The following is a 19704-nucleotide window of genomic DNA, read 5'->3' as shown; positions in this document are numbered from 1 at the left end:
GACCAAGTAAATAATGAAGGCCATGATACTAATGTAAAACTAATGGAATGGTTAGAAAAGAAGTTTGTAGGCAAAGTCAATCAGAAAATAGCTAATAACATAATTTTGGGACAGGTTGACCTAGCCAAGAAATTGGAAAATGTAAAAAGTGTATTAGGGAACATATTTTCCCTTTATAGCAAATTTTGTGATTTTTCCAGGTTCACACAAGAAATAAATCAGAAAATTTTGAACCTTGAGAGTAAATTAAAGCTCTCCAGCACACAACTACCCTCTGACCCTGCACAGAGTGAAAAGCAATTTGCTCAAACATTACACACTCAGAGGGAATTAGCCGCATTATCAACAGAAGAGGCCACTATAAAAGAAAAGCTGATGCAAATTCAAGCCTCCATTACTCCTCACTTAGAAATATTGCACAAGGAGCAAATGTATGCAGAAACAGTCCTGAAGAAGGATCCAAATATTTCTACACGTGAAGAACTTGTTGATCTCGTAGCAAAGCTTGCAATCCAACAAAAGTCATTGGATATTGCTTTAAATAACTGGGATGCAGCTCTCCAAATACTCCTTGAGGTAAACAAGACATTTTTGGCCAAGCATGGCATTACTATTTAGGACCCTTTGACATCAGTATCAAAAAGGGGGAGATATTATTCTAAGAGGGAGATAATATCGTGAAGATATATTAAAGAGAACATTAGGCATAACGGCACAAGACATCGGCATGATCAACTCAAGGGGAGTTATAAGCATGATCAACTCAGGGGGAGTTATAAGAGTTATAATAATTTTAAGGTATATATATTGTAAGCTACAAAGTTACAAAATTTTTGTTAAACCTCTGTATATATACCAAGCAGATCAGTAAACGTACTCATAAGATCAGATAAATATTGCTTAGTTAAGTGTTTTTGACACTCATGTCAAAGGGGGAGATTGTTAGTCTAAAAATGGTTTTGACACTTGAGTGCCAACACACTTAACCACTTTCTACATTGAAGCCCAGTACACTGTGTATGCCGAACCACAGCATGTGCCAAGTCAGGAAATTCATCAAATGCCGAGTGATCTTCAGGTGCCGAGCAGTCTTCAAGTGTCGAGTGAAGATCAAGTGCCGAGTGATTGCAAGTACCGAGCATGATCTAAGTACCGAGCAATATACAGGAGCCGAGTTACAGAAGGTGTCGAGCATCAAGAAGCAGTAAGCGCCGAGTAACTCAAAATCAACATATGAATTTGAAACTTCACAAACTCAAATAAAAACCGTTTTCATAGCCGACATATGACGAATCTCGGAGGATTTAAGTAATAAGATCAAATCATTTATATTTCCTATGCAATCTACATGCAGCCAATAAGAAAAATGGAGAAGGCATGCAACCAATGATAAAAGTGCAAGGATTAAGCGGGAAACAGAGATTCAATATGGATCGTAGATCCATAACTACCCCTAAGTCTTCGAGTGTCATTATAAGGAAGACAAAATCTCATCGCACACAAGTGGATGGACAAGGGTGTATAAGGAAAACTAATTTTCAAAGAAAAGAGTATCAGATCATAAAGGATCAAGATCAGAGAAAGCAGATCAAGTGCCTGTATTCAGCAATCGAAGGATTGTAAGCTATCAGGTTTATTATACCTAATACTCTCCAGCAATTGTATTAGAAAGAAAACCCTATGGTGATAGGTTAGCTTAGCCGCTATTTTGTAGATCCTTTAACTAGGTGACTAAATCCTTTGACAGGGTAACACTTCATGTAAAGTGTTTGTAAATCCTTTAACCAGATCACTATTGATACAGTGTAAAGCCTTTGACAAGGCAGGCCTTTAACAGGGCAGACCATCAGAAGTGGTCAAACATTATTACTGCAGTGATTTTGTGGGTATCATCCCCACCCCAGTTTTACCTTCTTATTTCTGGAGGGTTTTTGGGTTACCAAAATCTCAAGTGTTATGTGGTGATGCATATTTGTTTCTCATGATTGCTTAATGTTTATATGCATGCATGTTCATTTCAAAGATATGTTATTAAGGATTTGAAATTATAAGAAAGCTAGTACTTCTGATTCACCCCCTCTCTCAAAAGCATTCTTTCCAATAAGATATTCCAACAATCTGACTGTGCTCTCATGATTGCCAAAATTGCCTTGTCTTGTTTCTCCTTGTCCAACATATTAATACCTCTATGCTTGGCAATTAGTGTCCTCGTGGTCACCTAGTCCACACCATTTGCACAAAAAATTGTATTTTGTCTTTCCTATTTTGGCACTCTCTTGCAAAATAGCCCCATTCGCTACATTGTCAACACTATATGATAGGACATCCTCTGAGGTCGCATTGTATTGGATTTTGCCATCCTTGTTGATTTCCATAATCAATTGGTGATACATTTTGTGGTTTTGATAGAGTGGACACCCCCTATGTGAAGAGTACTTGTGTACTTCTAGTCTTAAAATTATATGGGCACTCCTTTATTGAATGACCCATCACCTAACAAATCTCACAGAACATCATTTTAGGACGATTACCTTTTGTGTCTCAATTCCGCACTCTATACACCATAGTTCATTACGTTCTTTATTGGTTCTTTTCCCGGCCTTCAACCCCATTATTCTCATCATACCCCATTGTAGGGCGTAGATTGTTTTTGATTCATCATCGCTACTACGATCACCCAATAGTAGGCATTGGCATATGAGGACAAAGGTACCACCTTCATTTTCTTTCTTAGTGAAGGGATCAATCCCTCAATAACTGAGGTTTTAATTCATCCATCAATTGGTTCTCCAATTTCAGCAACAATTCCTTGAGCCTACAATTGTAAGCTCATATATTTTCATGTTTCCCTTGCTTGGTGTTGTAAATTTCGATGATAATCTCATTGTCATCACTAACAGCTTAAACTTAGCCTTCAACAAATTCTTCAACACATCACAAGAGACTAGGGACAAAGCATCCAATTTTGTGAGCCAATCATGGTTGTACCTCGTAGTGCTGCTAGAAACACTCTCAGCCAATAGTCCTTGTCTTCCTCATCACGTGGTACCTAGTCTCACACATCTTACAATGCCTCGTATGATCTTCTAATCCATTCCCTGTGAACTTGGGTTGTTTTTGCCAATCCACATTCAGACTTGTTGGAGAAGTCACTATATTTCTCCCATGCTTGCTCCCTTGTGTCTCATATCATAACTTCTTAATCATAACTTCTTATTCCTATAAGATATGAAAAATGACTTACCAATAAACTGACTATTTGATCAAATACAAACAATAAATAAAAATGGGAAAGTTTTAATAATGATAAAATTTACTCAAGGACCCTGTTTGACTTCACTCCCTCTGAATTTTTCCAAATAGATGCAAAATTGTCCTAGAATACAAATGTTCCAACATTCAAGAGTCAAAACACAACAATCTTCATGCAAAACTATTTAGTAACATTCTAAGGCTGGATGTGGAATGCAATAGAGGATGTCATACAATGTAGAAATGTTGCCCAGCAGGCTTTTAACTAAAGGAAGCAGTCTATGGTCCGCTTAAAACCCAATGAGTCAGCTAAGCTTTTCCAAAGTATTCGCCAGTTTTTCCTCAAAGCTCGTAAGAGTGTATTGGCTGTATTTAAGAAAAATGAGTACCACAGAAAACAAGTAATCTTGGTTCTTCATCCCACTTTTCAGTTCTTTACTAATAAGATAACACCATGTAGTCCTACCAAGACGCCTCCATGTGTTTCTAGTAAAATGCCTCCCTTTCATTCAAAAACTAGCTTCTTATTGTTGGTTATCCCAGAAAAATAAAGAAAAGTTTGGCACAGTGTACAGGTCTGAAGCCAAACAAGTTCTCCATCAAACTTGGAGTTATGTGTGCTAAACTGCAATATGCATGAAACTAATATAAAACATCGAATATGCCTTAAAAGTGCAAATATTTGTGCTAATAGTCAAGAGGTTGACATTAAGGTCCCACAAGTGAAAGAATATATAAATTTCACCACATAACAACTTATACTAGGAGATTCTACAAGTATTTGGTACAGAACTTTTAATACGATAAAAGAGGTTTAAGAATATTGTCTTCTTTGTAAGATGACATAGACCTCCCCTATTGGACAAATATTGGAGTTCTTAAAAACCTTCACAGGATAAAATACCATTAGACAAAAAAAAAGTTATTAGATGACATAGAGCTCCCTTATCATCACAGAACCTCCAATCAGATTCGTTTTGCTTAATGTGTTGATAAAACACTGAAACATCAGTATCCTTAATTATAAGGTCCCACAAGTGAAAGAATATATAAATTTCACCGCATAACAACTTATACTAGGAGATTCTACAAGTATTTGGTACAGAACTTTTAATACGATAAAACAGGTTTAAGAATATTGTCTTCTTTGTAAGATGACATAGACCTCCCCTATTGCACAAATATTGGAGTTCTTAAAAACCTTCACAGGATAAAATACCATCAGACAAAAAAAAAAGTTATTAGATGACATAGAGCTCCCTTATCATCACAGAACCTCCAATCAGATTCGTTTTGCTTAACGTGTTGATAAAACACTGAAACATCAGTATCCTTGATTATAATAGAACTTGAATGGGTACTCCTGGTCAAATCTGTACCCTGAAAAATCACCATGAAAATATTTTGAGTCAATTTTACCCCATTGCAAGAAGCGGAAGGGGGCGGGGCTTTCCCTCACAAGCCCCAAAGTCAGAGCAAAAGATTTTGGCAGGCTATAAAAATATTCAAGCACAAAGCAAGTCCTTGTCAACAGAGAAAGGTTATTCATAAATCCACAACATATTGATGTGTTTCTAAGAGATATCAAATAACCAAAAGACGCACAAATTTGCAGATTCAATAGCCTTCAGTAAAACAAACCTGTCCAAATGTGGCCCAAGTGGAAGTTTCAACTTTAAGGGAAGCAACATTATGACTGTTCTGGCACATAAGTCTAGTCCACTGTTCTCAATATATCACTTGTTAAAGCATTTCCGGTCCCTTAAAATTTTAGTATCAACTTCCACATCAGACATTGTCAACTTCTCATCTTGCCTTTAAGTGCATAAAGAACATGTTTGGCATAAAAGAGCATGTTTGCATGGCTTCTTGTATGGCATGGCATGGTAGTGTGTAATATGAATGTTGACTCGTACTTTCTCTTAAGCGGGCTTAAGAATGCAAATAATATTAATTCAAGATGGCATCGGTAGTCTTTTCCGACATAAAACATGCTACTTGTGAAGCTGTTACATTGCTCCTAACCAATCACGTTTGGTACTAATGAAACCAATTAATAATCTCAGTGCTCCTGAATCTTAAGGTTACCTACCAACCGTGTGATCATAAATTGGTCTTCATCAAAGCTAGATCTGTACCTCTGAAGTACAACAGTCCTTTATATTTTGACCTGTGATCATTCTTATTCCCCATAATTTCATGTTGGAATCCAAAAAAATAGAGATCTTTACATCTTTACTTGGAACAACAACATCCAAGTTCTTCATTCTGATATACAAGAATCTAGATGGTAGCTAAAACATCATACATTAGAGATTTAAAGGTCACTTTCTTCCGTGGTAATATAATTATGGAGGAATGACATTGGGCATAAATGAAGAATTTTCAACTAAAAGGCTCCAACTTTACAATGTTGTGGAGTTTGAGTCTCTGATCAGAATGCAGGTGTTTTCTTGTGGATATGTTGTAAAATTCCGTACTAACATCCAACTCTTTTCCTCATCACAGAAAGTCAGCATAAGATTTATGCCTGTGGTTGTAGACTCCGTAATTGGTGCTAATGAAATAGGAGGATGTCAAAGTAATATCGACATCCATGATTCAGTCATCTGATTGGGTCAGTAATTATGTATTTTAATTTTTCCATCACAAGAAGATGCTTCAATATTTCCTGAAACTGTATCTAATTTCTCCTTAGTAAAAGATCAATTGGGTCCGCCTGAAATGTATCAATTTGTTCATAGATGTTTTCCTAACTATTTCTCCATCCAATGATGATGGCTTAGATTGTTTTCTGGAGTGAATCCAGTGTTCTGCTTCATCGAGGATATGGCAGCAAAAACTTTTTGTAAAAAAATCAGCAAACCAAAAGCATTTTCTGTGATGTCCCCCATCCAAACAAAATTAAAATATATATATATATATATATATATAATATTAATCATATTATCGTATTGCATAATATAATAATATTGAAATATGAGAATTTAATATTATTATATAAAATGATAAAACATTAATAATCATAATATAAAGTGATTTAAATTAATATTAATAATAAATAACGACATAATAATAAATTGATACTAACAAATAATATATTGAAAAGAAATATTTTCACATATCAAGGTATATTAAGAATATCAATCACCCAAAAACATATAGAAGAGGAAATAAGATATATCAAATTGGATTTACAAAAGCTCAATTGAACAATTTCAATTAAATTATGAAAGATCCCAATAAGGGACATTACAATTGGTATCACAACAGGTTTTCCTGCCAATCTGTGAAACTTTATCAGAGATAGTTTTGTCAGAGGGGTTTTATCAGAGAGATTTTCAGAAGATAAAATAGTATTTACAAGCCTGAAACTTATAGGTTGCCTAAATATTTTATCGTAACCTCAATAATTGGCAAAGTCTATTGTGAAAGATTAATATTTGCAAAAAAAATATAATAAAATCATCAGCAGTTTATTTGTTGATGGACAGATGCAAAGGTATTTAATGCAGATTAATGTTTCTAAGGCTTGTGTGACAGGATTCAGTGGAAGTTATTTTTAATAAACAAAGAAGTTTATTTCTATTACAAGCCATAGCTATTGTTTAAGAGGCGAAGACATATAAGTATTTGCATCTGTGGACCAGACACATTTTATATTTAAAACCAAGCATTCAGCATACCATAACATCATGAGTAATAAGACTTTATGTCCATAATATTGGCCTAGACGGTGATTCATCAAGGAATGTTTAGCTGTTAGCGTGGAGTATATTGCAAAACACAATTCTGCCATTGGAAGGGATTTTTTTTAATTCAGTGACAGGATAGTAGGAATTTTATCGTCCGCTGAGTTGAAATTATGTGGAACCCGAAATATTCTGATCACACTATATTGCCAAGGAAAACTATATTTGTGAGTAATTGGTGTGGCTCATTGCAGCACCACTTCACATTGTTGTCTGTGTATTTATTCAACATAATGATTCTCGACGAATATTGAATTTGCATGGAAGATCTAGTGCTGCTTACAGAACTTTGATGATTGTAATGGAAGACAATCCTTGCACCAGAATATATTAGAGAGACATATGTGTGCTAGGAGCTGTATCAACTTGTAATTCTCATCATACTGGCATTGCACAAATCCACAACTTTTAAGCATTCAGTTTGGTTGTCATTCCAATATTGTCGTTGCACGTGTGGGAAGCAGTGTTGTTCAAAGAAACTGTAAAAAAGAAGAGAGAGAGAGAGAGAGGGAGGGAGGAAAGAAGAGAGGGAGAGGGAGAGGGAGAGGAAGTGAGGGAGGGAGGGGGAGAGAGAGAGAGAGAGAGAGATTATTGCTGCATCTGTGAATCAGGATTGTTGATTTCCATTTCATGTGGTAAGGCAGCAGTGTAATTTTGGGAATAATAATCATCTAATTGTGCAGTATAATCTGTCTGACTTGGCTTGGCAACCACCAGTCTCAGCACTATTGAGATTTCCTAAACAGATTAGTATTCGTAGGAGGGAAATTTATGTGAGTGATTCAAATCCTGGAAAAGAAAACAGAAAAATGTTATCACAAAGATCAAAAGCAGATTAAGGGAAGGCAAATAAGCATATAAGACAGAAGGCAACAGAGAGTATTCGTTAGTCTAAACTGCATATATACTGTCTGCCTAAACAGCATATACACTGTCAGCCCAAACGGTTTATACAGCCGATAACTGGTAACAGCAATACAAAGCTACCAAAATAGAGACCAATAAACACAGTCACCTGCATCTGTTATAACCAGGTATTGATAACACCAGCAGAGAAGGATAGACACTCTGTTAATAACACAAGACTTATGCAGCTCTAAGGTAAGTGCATAACAAATTATCTATCATCAGTTTACTCCAATAATACCATGCTCAGACCCATTATAGTTCTAAACTGGAAGAAATGAATAGGGATACAATATGGGAAAGGCCTGTACAAATACAGCCAACAGGTTATCTCAAGATGGGTGAGGGTCAGCATCCCCAAAAATGCCTTGACGACATGTCCAAGATGGATTTAAGGGCTTGGATCCACAAAAACCTTAAGAGATACAGTTGAGCTTGGTGTCAAAGCGACCTATTGCAACTTAGCATTCCTTCTAGACCAGAGTTATAACCAGAATAGCATGGACTTTTCAACTCATATATACTTTATTACTAACTTACCTATAAGGGTAACCTCAGGAGAGAGAACAAGGTGTATTCAGGGAGAGGCTAGTGTAAATCCAGCCAATCGGTTATTCTAACAAAGGATAGGATCAGCGCGCCCGAGCGCCTTGCGGGTACGTTCAAGAAAGGCTTAAGGGCTTGGATCTATGAAGCCTTGAGGGAAACCGTTTAGTTTGTTGACTAAGAAATTTGTTTACATCCCAAGTGTTCTTCTCGACTAAGAACAATAATAAGAGCAAAACAAAACAAACATCCTACTAAGTAGGCCACCTCGTGTGGATGCGTAAACACCACCAAGGCCAAGGGGGCTAAAGTTCCACTCTTGGACTTATATAGGATTGGCTTGGAGTAATTTATCATGACTCACATTTTCTTTGAAACTTATATATACAAGTGTGTACTAATGATCACTTGTGGTTACAGGATTCTATTGAAAAGTAAATTTTGTAAATATTTTTCTTAACCCTAGTTTATTACAAATTGTACAACACTAATCAAGAATGCATGTGTTATATGTCTGCATCGTGTCTACTTTGTGTATTCATGCATTCATGTGTCTACTTCGTGTTTTCAAGCACTACATGTTTGCTTTGTGTATGCTTTGTTTTTTCATGCATCCAATTATATGCTTTGTATATTGGTTCTACAAGAAAATTTATGATCTTACTTGAGGGCAAGCAAAATTTGAGGGGAGGACTGTGATATCCCTGTCAAAATAAAATTAAAATATAGATAAATAATAAATAAATAAAATATTAATCATATTATAGTATTGCAAAATATATTAATATAAAATATGAGAAATTGATATTATTATATAAAATGATAAAACATAATAATCATAATATAAAGTGAATTATATTAATATTATTATTAATAATAAATTAATATTAACAAATAATATAATAAAAAGACGTATCTATTCACATATCATGATGCAGGAGCATCCTAGGGAAGTTGGCAATCTTGCATGTTGGAGTTGTTTTGACCTTAGAGCTGGAGGCCTTAGTTGTAGGAGAGTTGATGCTCGATCGTTCTTGAGCAGTTCTTGGTTGTAGTGCTGGCCAAGGGGCTCAGTCTTTGAAGAAGCTTGGCATAAATTGTTACTCAGCAATGGTTGGCATGCTCAGCCGCTAAAGGAACTCGGTCATTGAAGGTGCTCCACACCTAAAGGAGCTCGACAATGCATGGTTGGAGGTTTTGTTGACACTCAGCAACGTAGTTTGCCAAATGGTGTTTTTACCAATTAGATCAGTCGACTTGGTGCATTCATTGCCTGTGGAGTGTGATTGTGACGTGGAGCAATTGTAAGGATATGTGTGGACCTATTTGGGTCTTGGATTTGTATCCTTGGTGCATTTAATGGGTGTTGTAAGCCGACTAAGGCATTTTGTATTTAATATCTGTTGCAAGTCGACTTGTGGATCAAATATGTATTTGATGTAAGGGTTTATATTATTTGTAACTTGCTAGGCCGACTTGTGGCTTAGTTGAGTATAAGTAGAGGGTCTAGTGGAGTCTTGAATTATGATCTCCAGCATGGAAAAGACGGAGTAGCTAAGGGGAGCGAAGTTTGAGTAGAGCTAGTAGCTAACTGTGACTTGGAGAACAATAAGGTTGCTTGGTGGCTTGCGAGCACAGGTTTAGATTCTTCTTGGGTTTTTCTATCAAATTATGGATTTGTAATAGCTAGGAGTTGGATCTTGCGAGATCTTGCAAAACTACTATTGTAATTGCTTTGTATTTGGCCGTAACCCAAAAGGCCTTACAACCGGGCATGTTGGACATAAATCTTATGATTCTATTATGATAATTGTCATTAGTGTGGGTCTAAATCTCTGACATAATGTTTATATTTGGTTATTTGTTGGGGGTTAGGACATCTCCTTTAGGGATTCTCCTGCCTTGCATTGCATTAGGTGGTATAAGAGCGAGGTTTGATCTGGTGGGAGATTATTGGAGCAAAGGTTGGATTTGGTTGATCTTGTGGATTTGTTGTTTTGGGTTTGCAAAGATCTTGGAAGATGCCTTCAAGAAGATTGGACCCTAGGGCAATTGATGATCTCTGTGATGTTGTGGAGACCAAGATTTTAGAGAAGGTTGGATCAAATTTCAGATTTGAGATGGAGTTGATGAAGAATGAGATTATGAGAGGTATTGCTGGTGCACCGAGGAATGTGGGTACTTAAGATGGTTACAAGGAAGCTCCTGAAGACTTTGAAGTTGTTGGATCTAGTGGTGACGACAGAACTGATCGAATAGAGAGATCTATGAAAGATAGGGTTGGTTGACTGGATAGATCTGGATCTCAGTTGAAGTTGAAGCACAAGATGGATGTTTCTAATTTCTCGAGTACTTTGAATCCTAAAGACCTAATTGATTGGATTGGTGAATTGGAAGACTACTTTGAGTTGGACGATATTGGAGATCTGCTCAGAGTAAGGTTGGCACAGACTAAGTTGAAAGGACATGTTGCTTTATGGTAGAAAGAATTACAAAGAGAACTTTCTAAAGAGAAGGTGGCTAGATATATTAATGGTTTGAGATTCAATATTCAAGATGAGGTTGGTATGCTGAAGATTAATTTGGTTGAGGATGCTTATCAGTATGCTCTGAAGGTAGAAGATAAGTTGAAAATAAGAAATCAAGGTAGTTCCCGAGGGAAGGAGAAGCAGGATCACTAGGCAAAGGATAAACCAAGTGCAGAAGATGAACCAAAACCTGTTGAACCGAAAAAAAGGACGGATAAGGTTGGATAAAGGAGGACATAGAGCTTATGAATGTTGCTAGAAGGCTAGTGATAGAAGAGTTGTTGTTGTGAATGAGGCTGAAGACTCAGTCAATGAACCCGAGAGGGAAGGAGAGATCTTGCTGGCTTGGTGACTATTGTTTGGTAAAAGGGTATTGGAACCTTGCCAATAGAGTAATTTGTTCAGGTTTTGTTGTAAGTTTGCTGGTTAAATCTGCAATGTGATTATGGATGGTGGTAGTATTAACAACCTTGTTGCCGAGGAGATGGTTCAAAAGCTTGGTTTAAAGAGAGTGAGACATCCTTGTCCTTATAGGATTGGTTGGTTACAAGATGAACATGCTTTGGAAGTGCGAGAGCAATGTCTTGTTGATTTCCAAATTGGGAAATATAAGAATCAAGCTACCAAGGAGATGGTTCAGAAGCTTGGTTTAAAGAGAGTGAGACATCCTTGTCCTTATTGGATTGGTTGGTTACAAGATGAACATGCTTTGGAATTGAGGGAGCAATGTCTTGTTGATTTCCAGATTGGGAAGTATAAAGATCTAGTGTTGTGTGATATTATGAACATGAGTAATTGTCACATATTGCTCAATAGACTTTGGCAGTATGATTCCAATGTTGTGCATGATTGTGTCAAGAATGTATTTAAAGTTGAGAAAGGTGGCAAGAAGTTTTCATTGATTCCTTTGCAGAATGTAGAAACTTGGTCGGAGGAACTTGAGCTTTGGGAGATGAGTTGAGCTAAAGGATTTTGAGAGGGTTAGAGATCGACATGGAAAATAGACCTATGATACACTGAAAAAGGATGTGTAGAAGAAGAGCAACCATGTGACTATTGCTGGAAAGGATTGACAAAAGCTGAATAAAGGGAAGAGTGTGCAAGTTAAGAACTTGGACGATATGTATGTGAAGAACCAATTTTCAGGATTTATGTGTTGAATCCCGCAAGATGTTCTTCCAGCTGTTAAGATCATCTTTTCGCGCCTAGGGTGTCTAATGCAGGAGCATCTTGGGGAAGTTAGCAATCCTGCATGTTGGAGTTGTTTTGACCTTAGAGTTGGAGGACTCAGTCGTAGGAGGGTTGATGCTCAGTCGCTATTGAGCAATTCTTGGTTGTAGTGTTGGCCGAGGGGCTTGGTCTCTAAAGGAGCTCAACATAAATTGTTGCTCGACAATACTTGGCGTGCTTGGCCCCTGAAGGAACTCGGTCATTGAAGGTACTCGGCACCTAAAGGAACTCGACAGTGCTTGGTTGGAGGTTTTGTTGACATTTGGCAGTGTAGTGTGTCGAATGGTGTTTTTACGGACTGGAACAGCCGACTTCGTGCATTTATCGTGTGTGGAGCGCGATCGTTATGTGGAGCGATTGTAGGGCTATGTATGAACCTATTTGGATCTTGGATCTTTATCTTTGGTGCATTTAATGGGTGTTGTAAGCCAACTAAGGCATTTTGTATTTAATATATGTTGCAAGCCAACTTGTGGCTCAAATATGTATTTAATGTAAGGGTTTATTTATTTTGTAACTTGTTAGGCCGACTTGTGGCTTAGTTGGGTATGAGTAGAGGGTCTTATGGAGTCTTGAATTATGATCATCCAGCATGGAAAATGTGGAGTAGCTGAAAGGAGCGAAGTTTGAGTAGAGCTAGTAGCTAAGTGTGGCTTGGAGAACAAGAAGGTTGCTTGGTGGCTTGCGAGCACAAGTTTACATTCTTCTTGGGGTTTTCTATCAAATTGTGGATCTAGACTAGCTAGGAGTTTGGATCTTGTGAGATCTTGCAAAATTACTATTGAAATTGCTTTGTATTTGGCTGTAACCCGAAAGGCCTTACAACCGGGCATGTTGGATGTAAATCTTATGATTCTATTATGATAATTGTCATTGTTGTGGATCTAAATCTCTAAGATATCATTTATATTCCGTTGTGTGGTTATTTGTTGGGGGTTAGGACATCTCCTCTGGGGATTCTCCTGCATTGCACTGTGTCATATCAAGGTATATTAAGAATATCAATCACCCAAAAACATATAGAAGAGGAAAGAAGATATATAAAATTGGATCTACAAAAGCTCAATTGAATAATCTCAATTAAATTATGAAAGACCCCGATAAGGAACATTGCATTGTCTTAAAAAATCAGGTTGTGAAATAGGATCGACACTCATTTTGATTTATGAGTAATTTGGACTAAAATAGTATCATTCATTTTGATTTCAAGAGTAATTTAGATTGAAATAGAATCATTCAATTTTGATAAGTAGGAGATATTTTCCACAGCAAGTCAAATAGTGATATTGCTATCATGATTCAACTGTGCAGTTCTTGAGTCAATCATTCAACTGTGTAGTTACTGATAGCAATATCACAATCATACAAATTTATTTGTCTATTGATGAGATTAGGACCAAACTTCATACATACATTTGTAGGTTAACAGAGCAGAGATTTAAGTGAAGATGATGTGAATACACTACTCTGTGTGATACATGAATTTTAATATACTGAAATGAGCTGAATGTAGCGTTCAACTGGATCATCTGTAACGCTGTGCTTCGGACTGAAATCAGCAAATTATAATGTGACTTTTCTTTATATGAATGGCTATTGCCAGAATTATGATGAAATCTAGTAATTTGAATATGTGGTTATATCCTGAAGAGAGTGAGAAAATATTCCTGGCCCTGCATTTAAGACCAGCAAATCAAAATCTGGATGTGTGACATCCAGTTGCAAATGGATCTCTCCTAAATGATTACCAATTTTGAGGTTCACACAACAACATGCAGGTGAACCTCAACTGAGATAAAATGGAAGAATTGTCCATGAATCATTGCCAGGATCATAGCTATGTAAAAGAACTAAGAGCAGGCAAATCCTACAGATATGTTCTTGACATAACACAATGTGACTGGACACTAAGAATCTGTCAGCATATGATGCTGTCAAAGCATACTGCAATGCTTAAACAGGTGAAAACAGCTAAGTATATTGCCACAATTGGTAAAATACATTGTATACCATGTAACTGATCTAAAATAGGCAGACAAAGTGCAATTCAGTTGTTTCAAATATGCTACACACATAGATTGAGACATGATAACAAGATGTTAGTTGGCATTACAAAGACTTAGTTTAAGCATAAGGGGGGTGAAAAGGGACAAGTATATAACTACAATGGATAACATTATTGAAATATAGCACATAGCATGTAACCAATCTAAGATAGGAAGATACTAAAAGGTAGACACAAACTGCAACTCAGTTGTTTCAAAAATGCTACTCACATAGATTGAGACATGATAACAAGATGTCGGTTGGTATTACAAGCATAAGGGGTGAAAATGGACAAGTATACAACTACAACGGATAACATTATTGAAATATAGTGCATAGCATGTAGCAAATCTAAGATAGGGAGATACTAACTGCAAAGCAATCACTTCAAATAATGCCACTTAGACTGAGCCCATAATACCTAAATGTTAGTTCAAATTACAAAGACATAATTTAAACAAAAACTATAAACATGTTGACATTATAGAGATGTTTTAATATAAAAAGATGTGAGTTAATATCATTTGATAAAGACATTGAACTAAGAATAATAAAAAGAGGGACAGATTCAACATTGAGTTGAAGTGTACAAGATAATGGTGCCTTCCACAGACAATCCCACACAAGAAGATGGTTTTGTGTGCTTGGACAATTTCACAACTAAAAAATGTTGGTGCGTGCTGCTAGAATTGGATTCCACGAGCAAGACATAAGTGGATGTCACCAGATTTTAGTTCTAGAAAGGAAATGTGGTGGGATTCCTGCACTGCCTCATTTGATGGTCACGCATATATTTTTATAGCCATTTATATTTCCTAATTGAGTTAGGCGCTGGACAACCTCCTTTATTTGACAGACAAGTTATTCCCTTGACATTTGAAAGCAACATATATGGGATTGATGCACTACAGAACCTTGATAAATGATGCCAAGCTGAGATGCTAGTTGATACATAGCTGAATGAAAGTAGATTTAGGATAGCATAACAATTCACAAAAATCAAGATGTCAGAGTGAACGCATGCTACTAAAATTCAGTCTGAAGAGCTCGTTGTGAATGAACAGAAATTGCATTTTCTGTCTAAAGAGAAAAACCCACAGACACTACTGAGATTGATTCAAAAAAACATATAGGGTAGTATCCTATTCGCATTGATTTCAAAGAAAGCATGAGTTGGGTTAGCTACTCAGATTGAGATCAAGAAAACAAAATGCCAATGGATCCTGCAAATATAGTGTTCGGCATATCCATATATTGTAATTTTCAAGACCTTTCCTCGAGACTAGATCCAACCACACACTAACTCTGTCTCTGGCATCAAATTGAAAACTCTTGAAAGCCCAGAATACAGACCGTGTGAGCTATCCTGAATCTTTGTATTTATAGATATGAGTGTGTCCTACTGAGACTGATCTCAGCAAAACTGACGTGGGTAGACTCTCTTAAGATTGCATTCAATATAACAGCAATCACATCTGAAAGAGTTTCACAAATGCAGGGCATAGTTACATCTGCGATTGAGGTCAATAAAACAAGGTAAGAAGCCAAATTTGCAGAAATGCAGTTCAACATTAATAGACATTGCCAGAGATAAACGGCAATTTAGCGTAAAAACCCAACAAGAAGAAGAAAAATCCAAAGATCTACATATCAGCTAACTAACACAAATTGAAAGCACAATCATTTATACTCAATGAGCAGTTCCCTAAATCCGAAACAAACCATGTGGGTCTTGCGAGATTTGAAATGGGTATGCTTAAAAAGCTAAAAGAGGGTGAATAAAAGATCTGTGTACCTGAACGGTACGAGTTGCAAACTCCACACCTATGGTGGATTTTGACTCGAGGCAGAATTCATTGCGAGTGAATCTGGAAAGCAGATTGGACTTCCCAACTCCCGAATCTCCAATCAATACCACCTTGAATAGATAATCATACTCGTCATCTGCTCTCCTGGCCATTTATAATCTTTCTGAGACGCAGAAAACAGATCAGAATTTTGTGGGTGTGAAAGATAGTTCTCTGAAGGTCCTTGATGAGATCTGAGCAGGAGCAATTTTGAAGGGCGAGGGAGTTGTAAAGTGGTGCATCTTAGTCGGAAGAAGGAATAGACAGAGATTTTAAAATAGAATTAAATAAAAACTAATGAAGCTTGACAGGTGTTTCGAAAGTCATGTACCAACATGTTCTGTTCATATCGTATGATTTGGTTAAACTTGTGCTAAGTGCAAAGCATCCTATGGTGGAGGACGGTTTTCTTTTAAGAACGAACAGGGATCTTTTCTTTTACTTTATTAGTCTAATATGATACTCATCTTTTTTATTTTATACATTAAAATTCTTTTGCGAATATATTAAAAGGATTTTCCCCCCTTGTATTTGTGTTTGCTTTACGAGCGAGCTGAATTTGAACTTTTCGAGTTTATAATTTTTTGAATTCTTCCATCTTTATCTAAAGATGATGAAGGGGCTCTTTTTAGTTCCTTTTTACCTTTGTGTTTTCTAATGTAGAATAAATATTTGATTATATTTAAAATTTTATGTAAAAGAGATTTTTTATTAGGCAGGGTACTAATGTTTTTGGTTGTGGACACCAATTAAATTTTATGAGCAAAGTCTACATATTGCTAAAGTTTACAATGATTTATTCTTAAATGAAATTTTAAACATTAATTTCTTATTTGTGATTGGCTAATCTCTATTTTTGTAGGGGTAATATTCAATTTTCTCCAACAAAAATTTAAATATTTTTTAACATTAATTAATGAATGCATTAATTACAACTTTATCTTTTTAACAATTGTGACAAGTGGATTAACTTTAAAAAAGATAATCACTTTATCTTCCATCTCGCATACAAATGTCTAATCAATATTAATTCCAAATCAATTGCACTTGTCACCAATTTAGATTTTAAAATTTTTAATTTTTTTTTTCTTTTTAATATTTTAAAAGTTTATAATAAAGTAATCAATACAAAACTTAAGATATGCAATATAACATATTAATGGTTAACAACTTATTTTTATATATAAAATAATTATTGCATCATATCACATGTAATATATAAATAAATGATTTTATTGTATTTAATGTAAATATGATTTGTAATGATATTTTAAAAGTATTGAATATTTTAATAATATTTTTTAATACAATAAGACAACATAAAGAAGATCAAATATTTAAAATTGATTAGTTTGCAAATTTTTCTGTATTTTACAAATAAAACCTCTATCTATTTTTTTCTAGGTAATTTTTATATTTTATTAAGTAGAAGTAAAGATTTACAAGTTTTAGTCAATTCATGCCTACCAAAGATCTGAACATCTTGACACTAAGCCACTAAAACTATTCAGCTACACCCATTATACATTTGACAAAATGGTCATAAGCATCGAAGAACCTCCATCTATTTTATCTACTTTCTAACCATCACATAAGCCAGGGACTCGAGCTCAACCAGAGCTCTTGTTTTGATTGTAGAATGAGTTTGAGTAATCGTTGTTTTATTATAGTTAAGGTAATTATATAATTTTTGTTTTGTATTAAAAAATGTAGTATAAATATTTAATTATGTTTTAAGTTTTATATTGAAGAAGAGAAGTTGTTTATAGATTTTAGATTTTAATGGGAGGATAATTATTAGAGGTTGTGGTCTTTTTGATAATTGAGGTAGTTAAACAATTTTTGTTTTGTATTAAATGTAAAGGGAGGAATCTTTACAACAACCAAATGATAACGTCAAAATAAGTTTTAGAAGGATATCGTCAAAAAGTTTGTTGTACAAGCAAACAATAACGATAAGAAAAATATTAAGAGTGCAAAATGAAGAATGCACCGCAACATAAAAACCAACACCAAACACTTGCACCATCAACAAAAGCTAAACAACGAAGAACAATCCAACCCCAGAAAATTAGGAGTTTCCTCCCTTTGTTTACAAAATTGTTGCACCACATCCTTGAGCTTGAGTACTATACTTGTGAGCATTGGTGTTCTTTTCCATATTTATGTTTGCTCTAGATGTCTCCTTAAGGATCTTTGTGTTAGAATCAATGCTCTTTAGCCATCATTTGTTCACCTTGAGGACATTAGTAGTCAACATTGCAATTCATTGGATTTCCTTTTCAATGAGACCATTTTGTTTTGTATGACACTTATCAATTTGTGGTTGAAATAGCTCGAGTGTAGGGGGAAATAAAAATTATTTTACCAAACATAGTATTTTTATTATCATTATTAAGATCAATTGTTTGATTTGCATCCCTCTTCACTGGCTTCTTTATATCTTATTTATTATGTTATGTTTATGGGGAAGATTCTTAATTGTGCCCTTATGTTTTTCACTACGAGCCTCATCTCTCTTCTCAATAACAATAATGGCATTGTTCTTCGTAGCCAACATCGAAAATCATCTTCCTAGTGTTTGAAAGAACCTGCAATTTATATTCTCATCACTCAAATCCATAACATTAACCTCATTAACAAGAAGTGGAAAACTTTTAGGTTAATAGGAAAATACAAGAAGATTTTCTAGCAACAATGGTATTGTTACAAACTCTCTTCATAGGACCTTAAGTTTTAGGACTACCAACAACCATGTTGCAAATATTTATTTTTCCTTTTTAAAGAAATCCTCTCTTCCTTTTAAATTGGGGTGAGAAAGAGGACTAAGAGGACTAAGAGTCAAAATAGATTTTGAAGATTTCATAGCCTTTACTAAAACTTGGGTTCTTTGAAGGAGAGTGGAAATAAGGATGAATAAAAGTGAATGAATAACATTTTCTCTACCCTTCCATAGATAGAGTTAATGTTATTTACCTTGAGATAATGGATGGTCACCAATAACTAAATAAATATTATGACTATTGAGAGAATAGTAGTAATGATAAAAGATGAGACCTTAGTGTAGCAAGATGTAATGCCCCGCCATGGAACCCAAAAGAAATTAACCTAATATGTCACTAAGTTTTCCACAAAAAAAAAATTGAAAGATTAAAACAATAAGATATAACATAGTGGAAGCAATAACTCACATACATACAAAGCAACACGTTAATAGGTGCATCTCTTAAGGGTTCCATGACATTGAATCACATATATAAATTTTATTAAAGATTAAATATGGTACATAACAAAATCCACATCATAGAATAACCATAAGTATGAATCAAATGAAATAATATACAAATACATAAGATGCCACATGACATTGTTGTGATGTGGAGCCTAATCAGACTCAAAGGTTTATTTGTTGTAGTTTTCTCCCTGTATTATTTCTACAGGGGTTTCCCAAGATATGGTCAAGGGGCAGCGCCCATGTAGGGATTCTCAGATATTTGAGAGGAACATCTAGTAAGTGTTTACAATTTGGGGGCTATACTATTGATTTATAGGGCTATGTTGACTCAGCTTTGGCAGGGGATATTGATACGAGGTGGA

At 35.4% G+C, this 19704-nt stretch overlaps 1 protein-coding gene across 1 annotated transcript in view; it reads right to left on the bottom strand.

Moving 5' to 3' along the window:
- LOC149568971 (ras-related protein RABA2a) overlaps positions 1–16410 on the bottom strand; it is a 50020-nt gene extending 33610 nt beyond the window's left edge. The window contains exon 1 of the mRNA XM_089821785.1: positions 16056–16410. Coding sequence (XP_089677911.1) covers positions 16056–16220 — 165 coding nt within the window. The 5' untranslated portion in view covers positions 16221–16410. The remainder of the gene's footprint in view (positions 1–16055) is intronic.
- Positions 16411–19704: the final 3294 nt, after the last annotated feature.

This window comes from Cupressus sempervirens, chromosome 3, assembly GCF_028749045.1.
Source record: "Cupressus sempervirens isolate cs-2001-9-10 chromosome 3, ASM2874904v1, whole genome shotgun sequence".
NCBI classification, from domain to species: domain Eukaryota; kingdom Viridiplantae; phylum Streptophyta; class Pinopsida; order Cupressales; family Cupressaceae; genus Cupressus; species Cupressus sempervirens.
The sequence above is the reverse complement of the archived record's forward strand: the minus strand, read 5'-3'. Positions and strand labels throughout refer to the sequence as shown.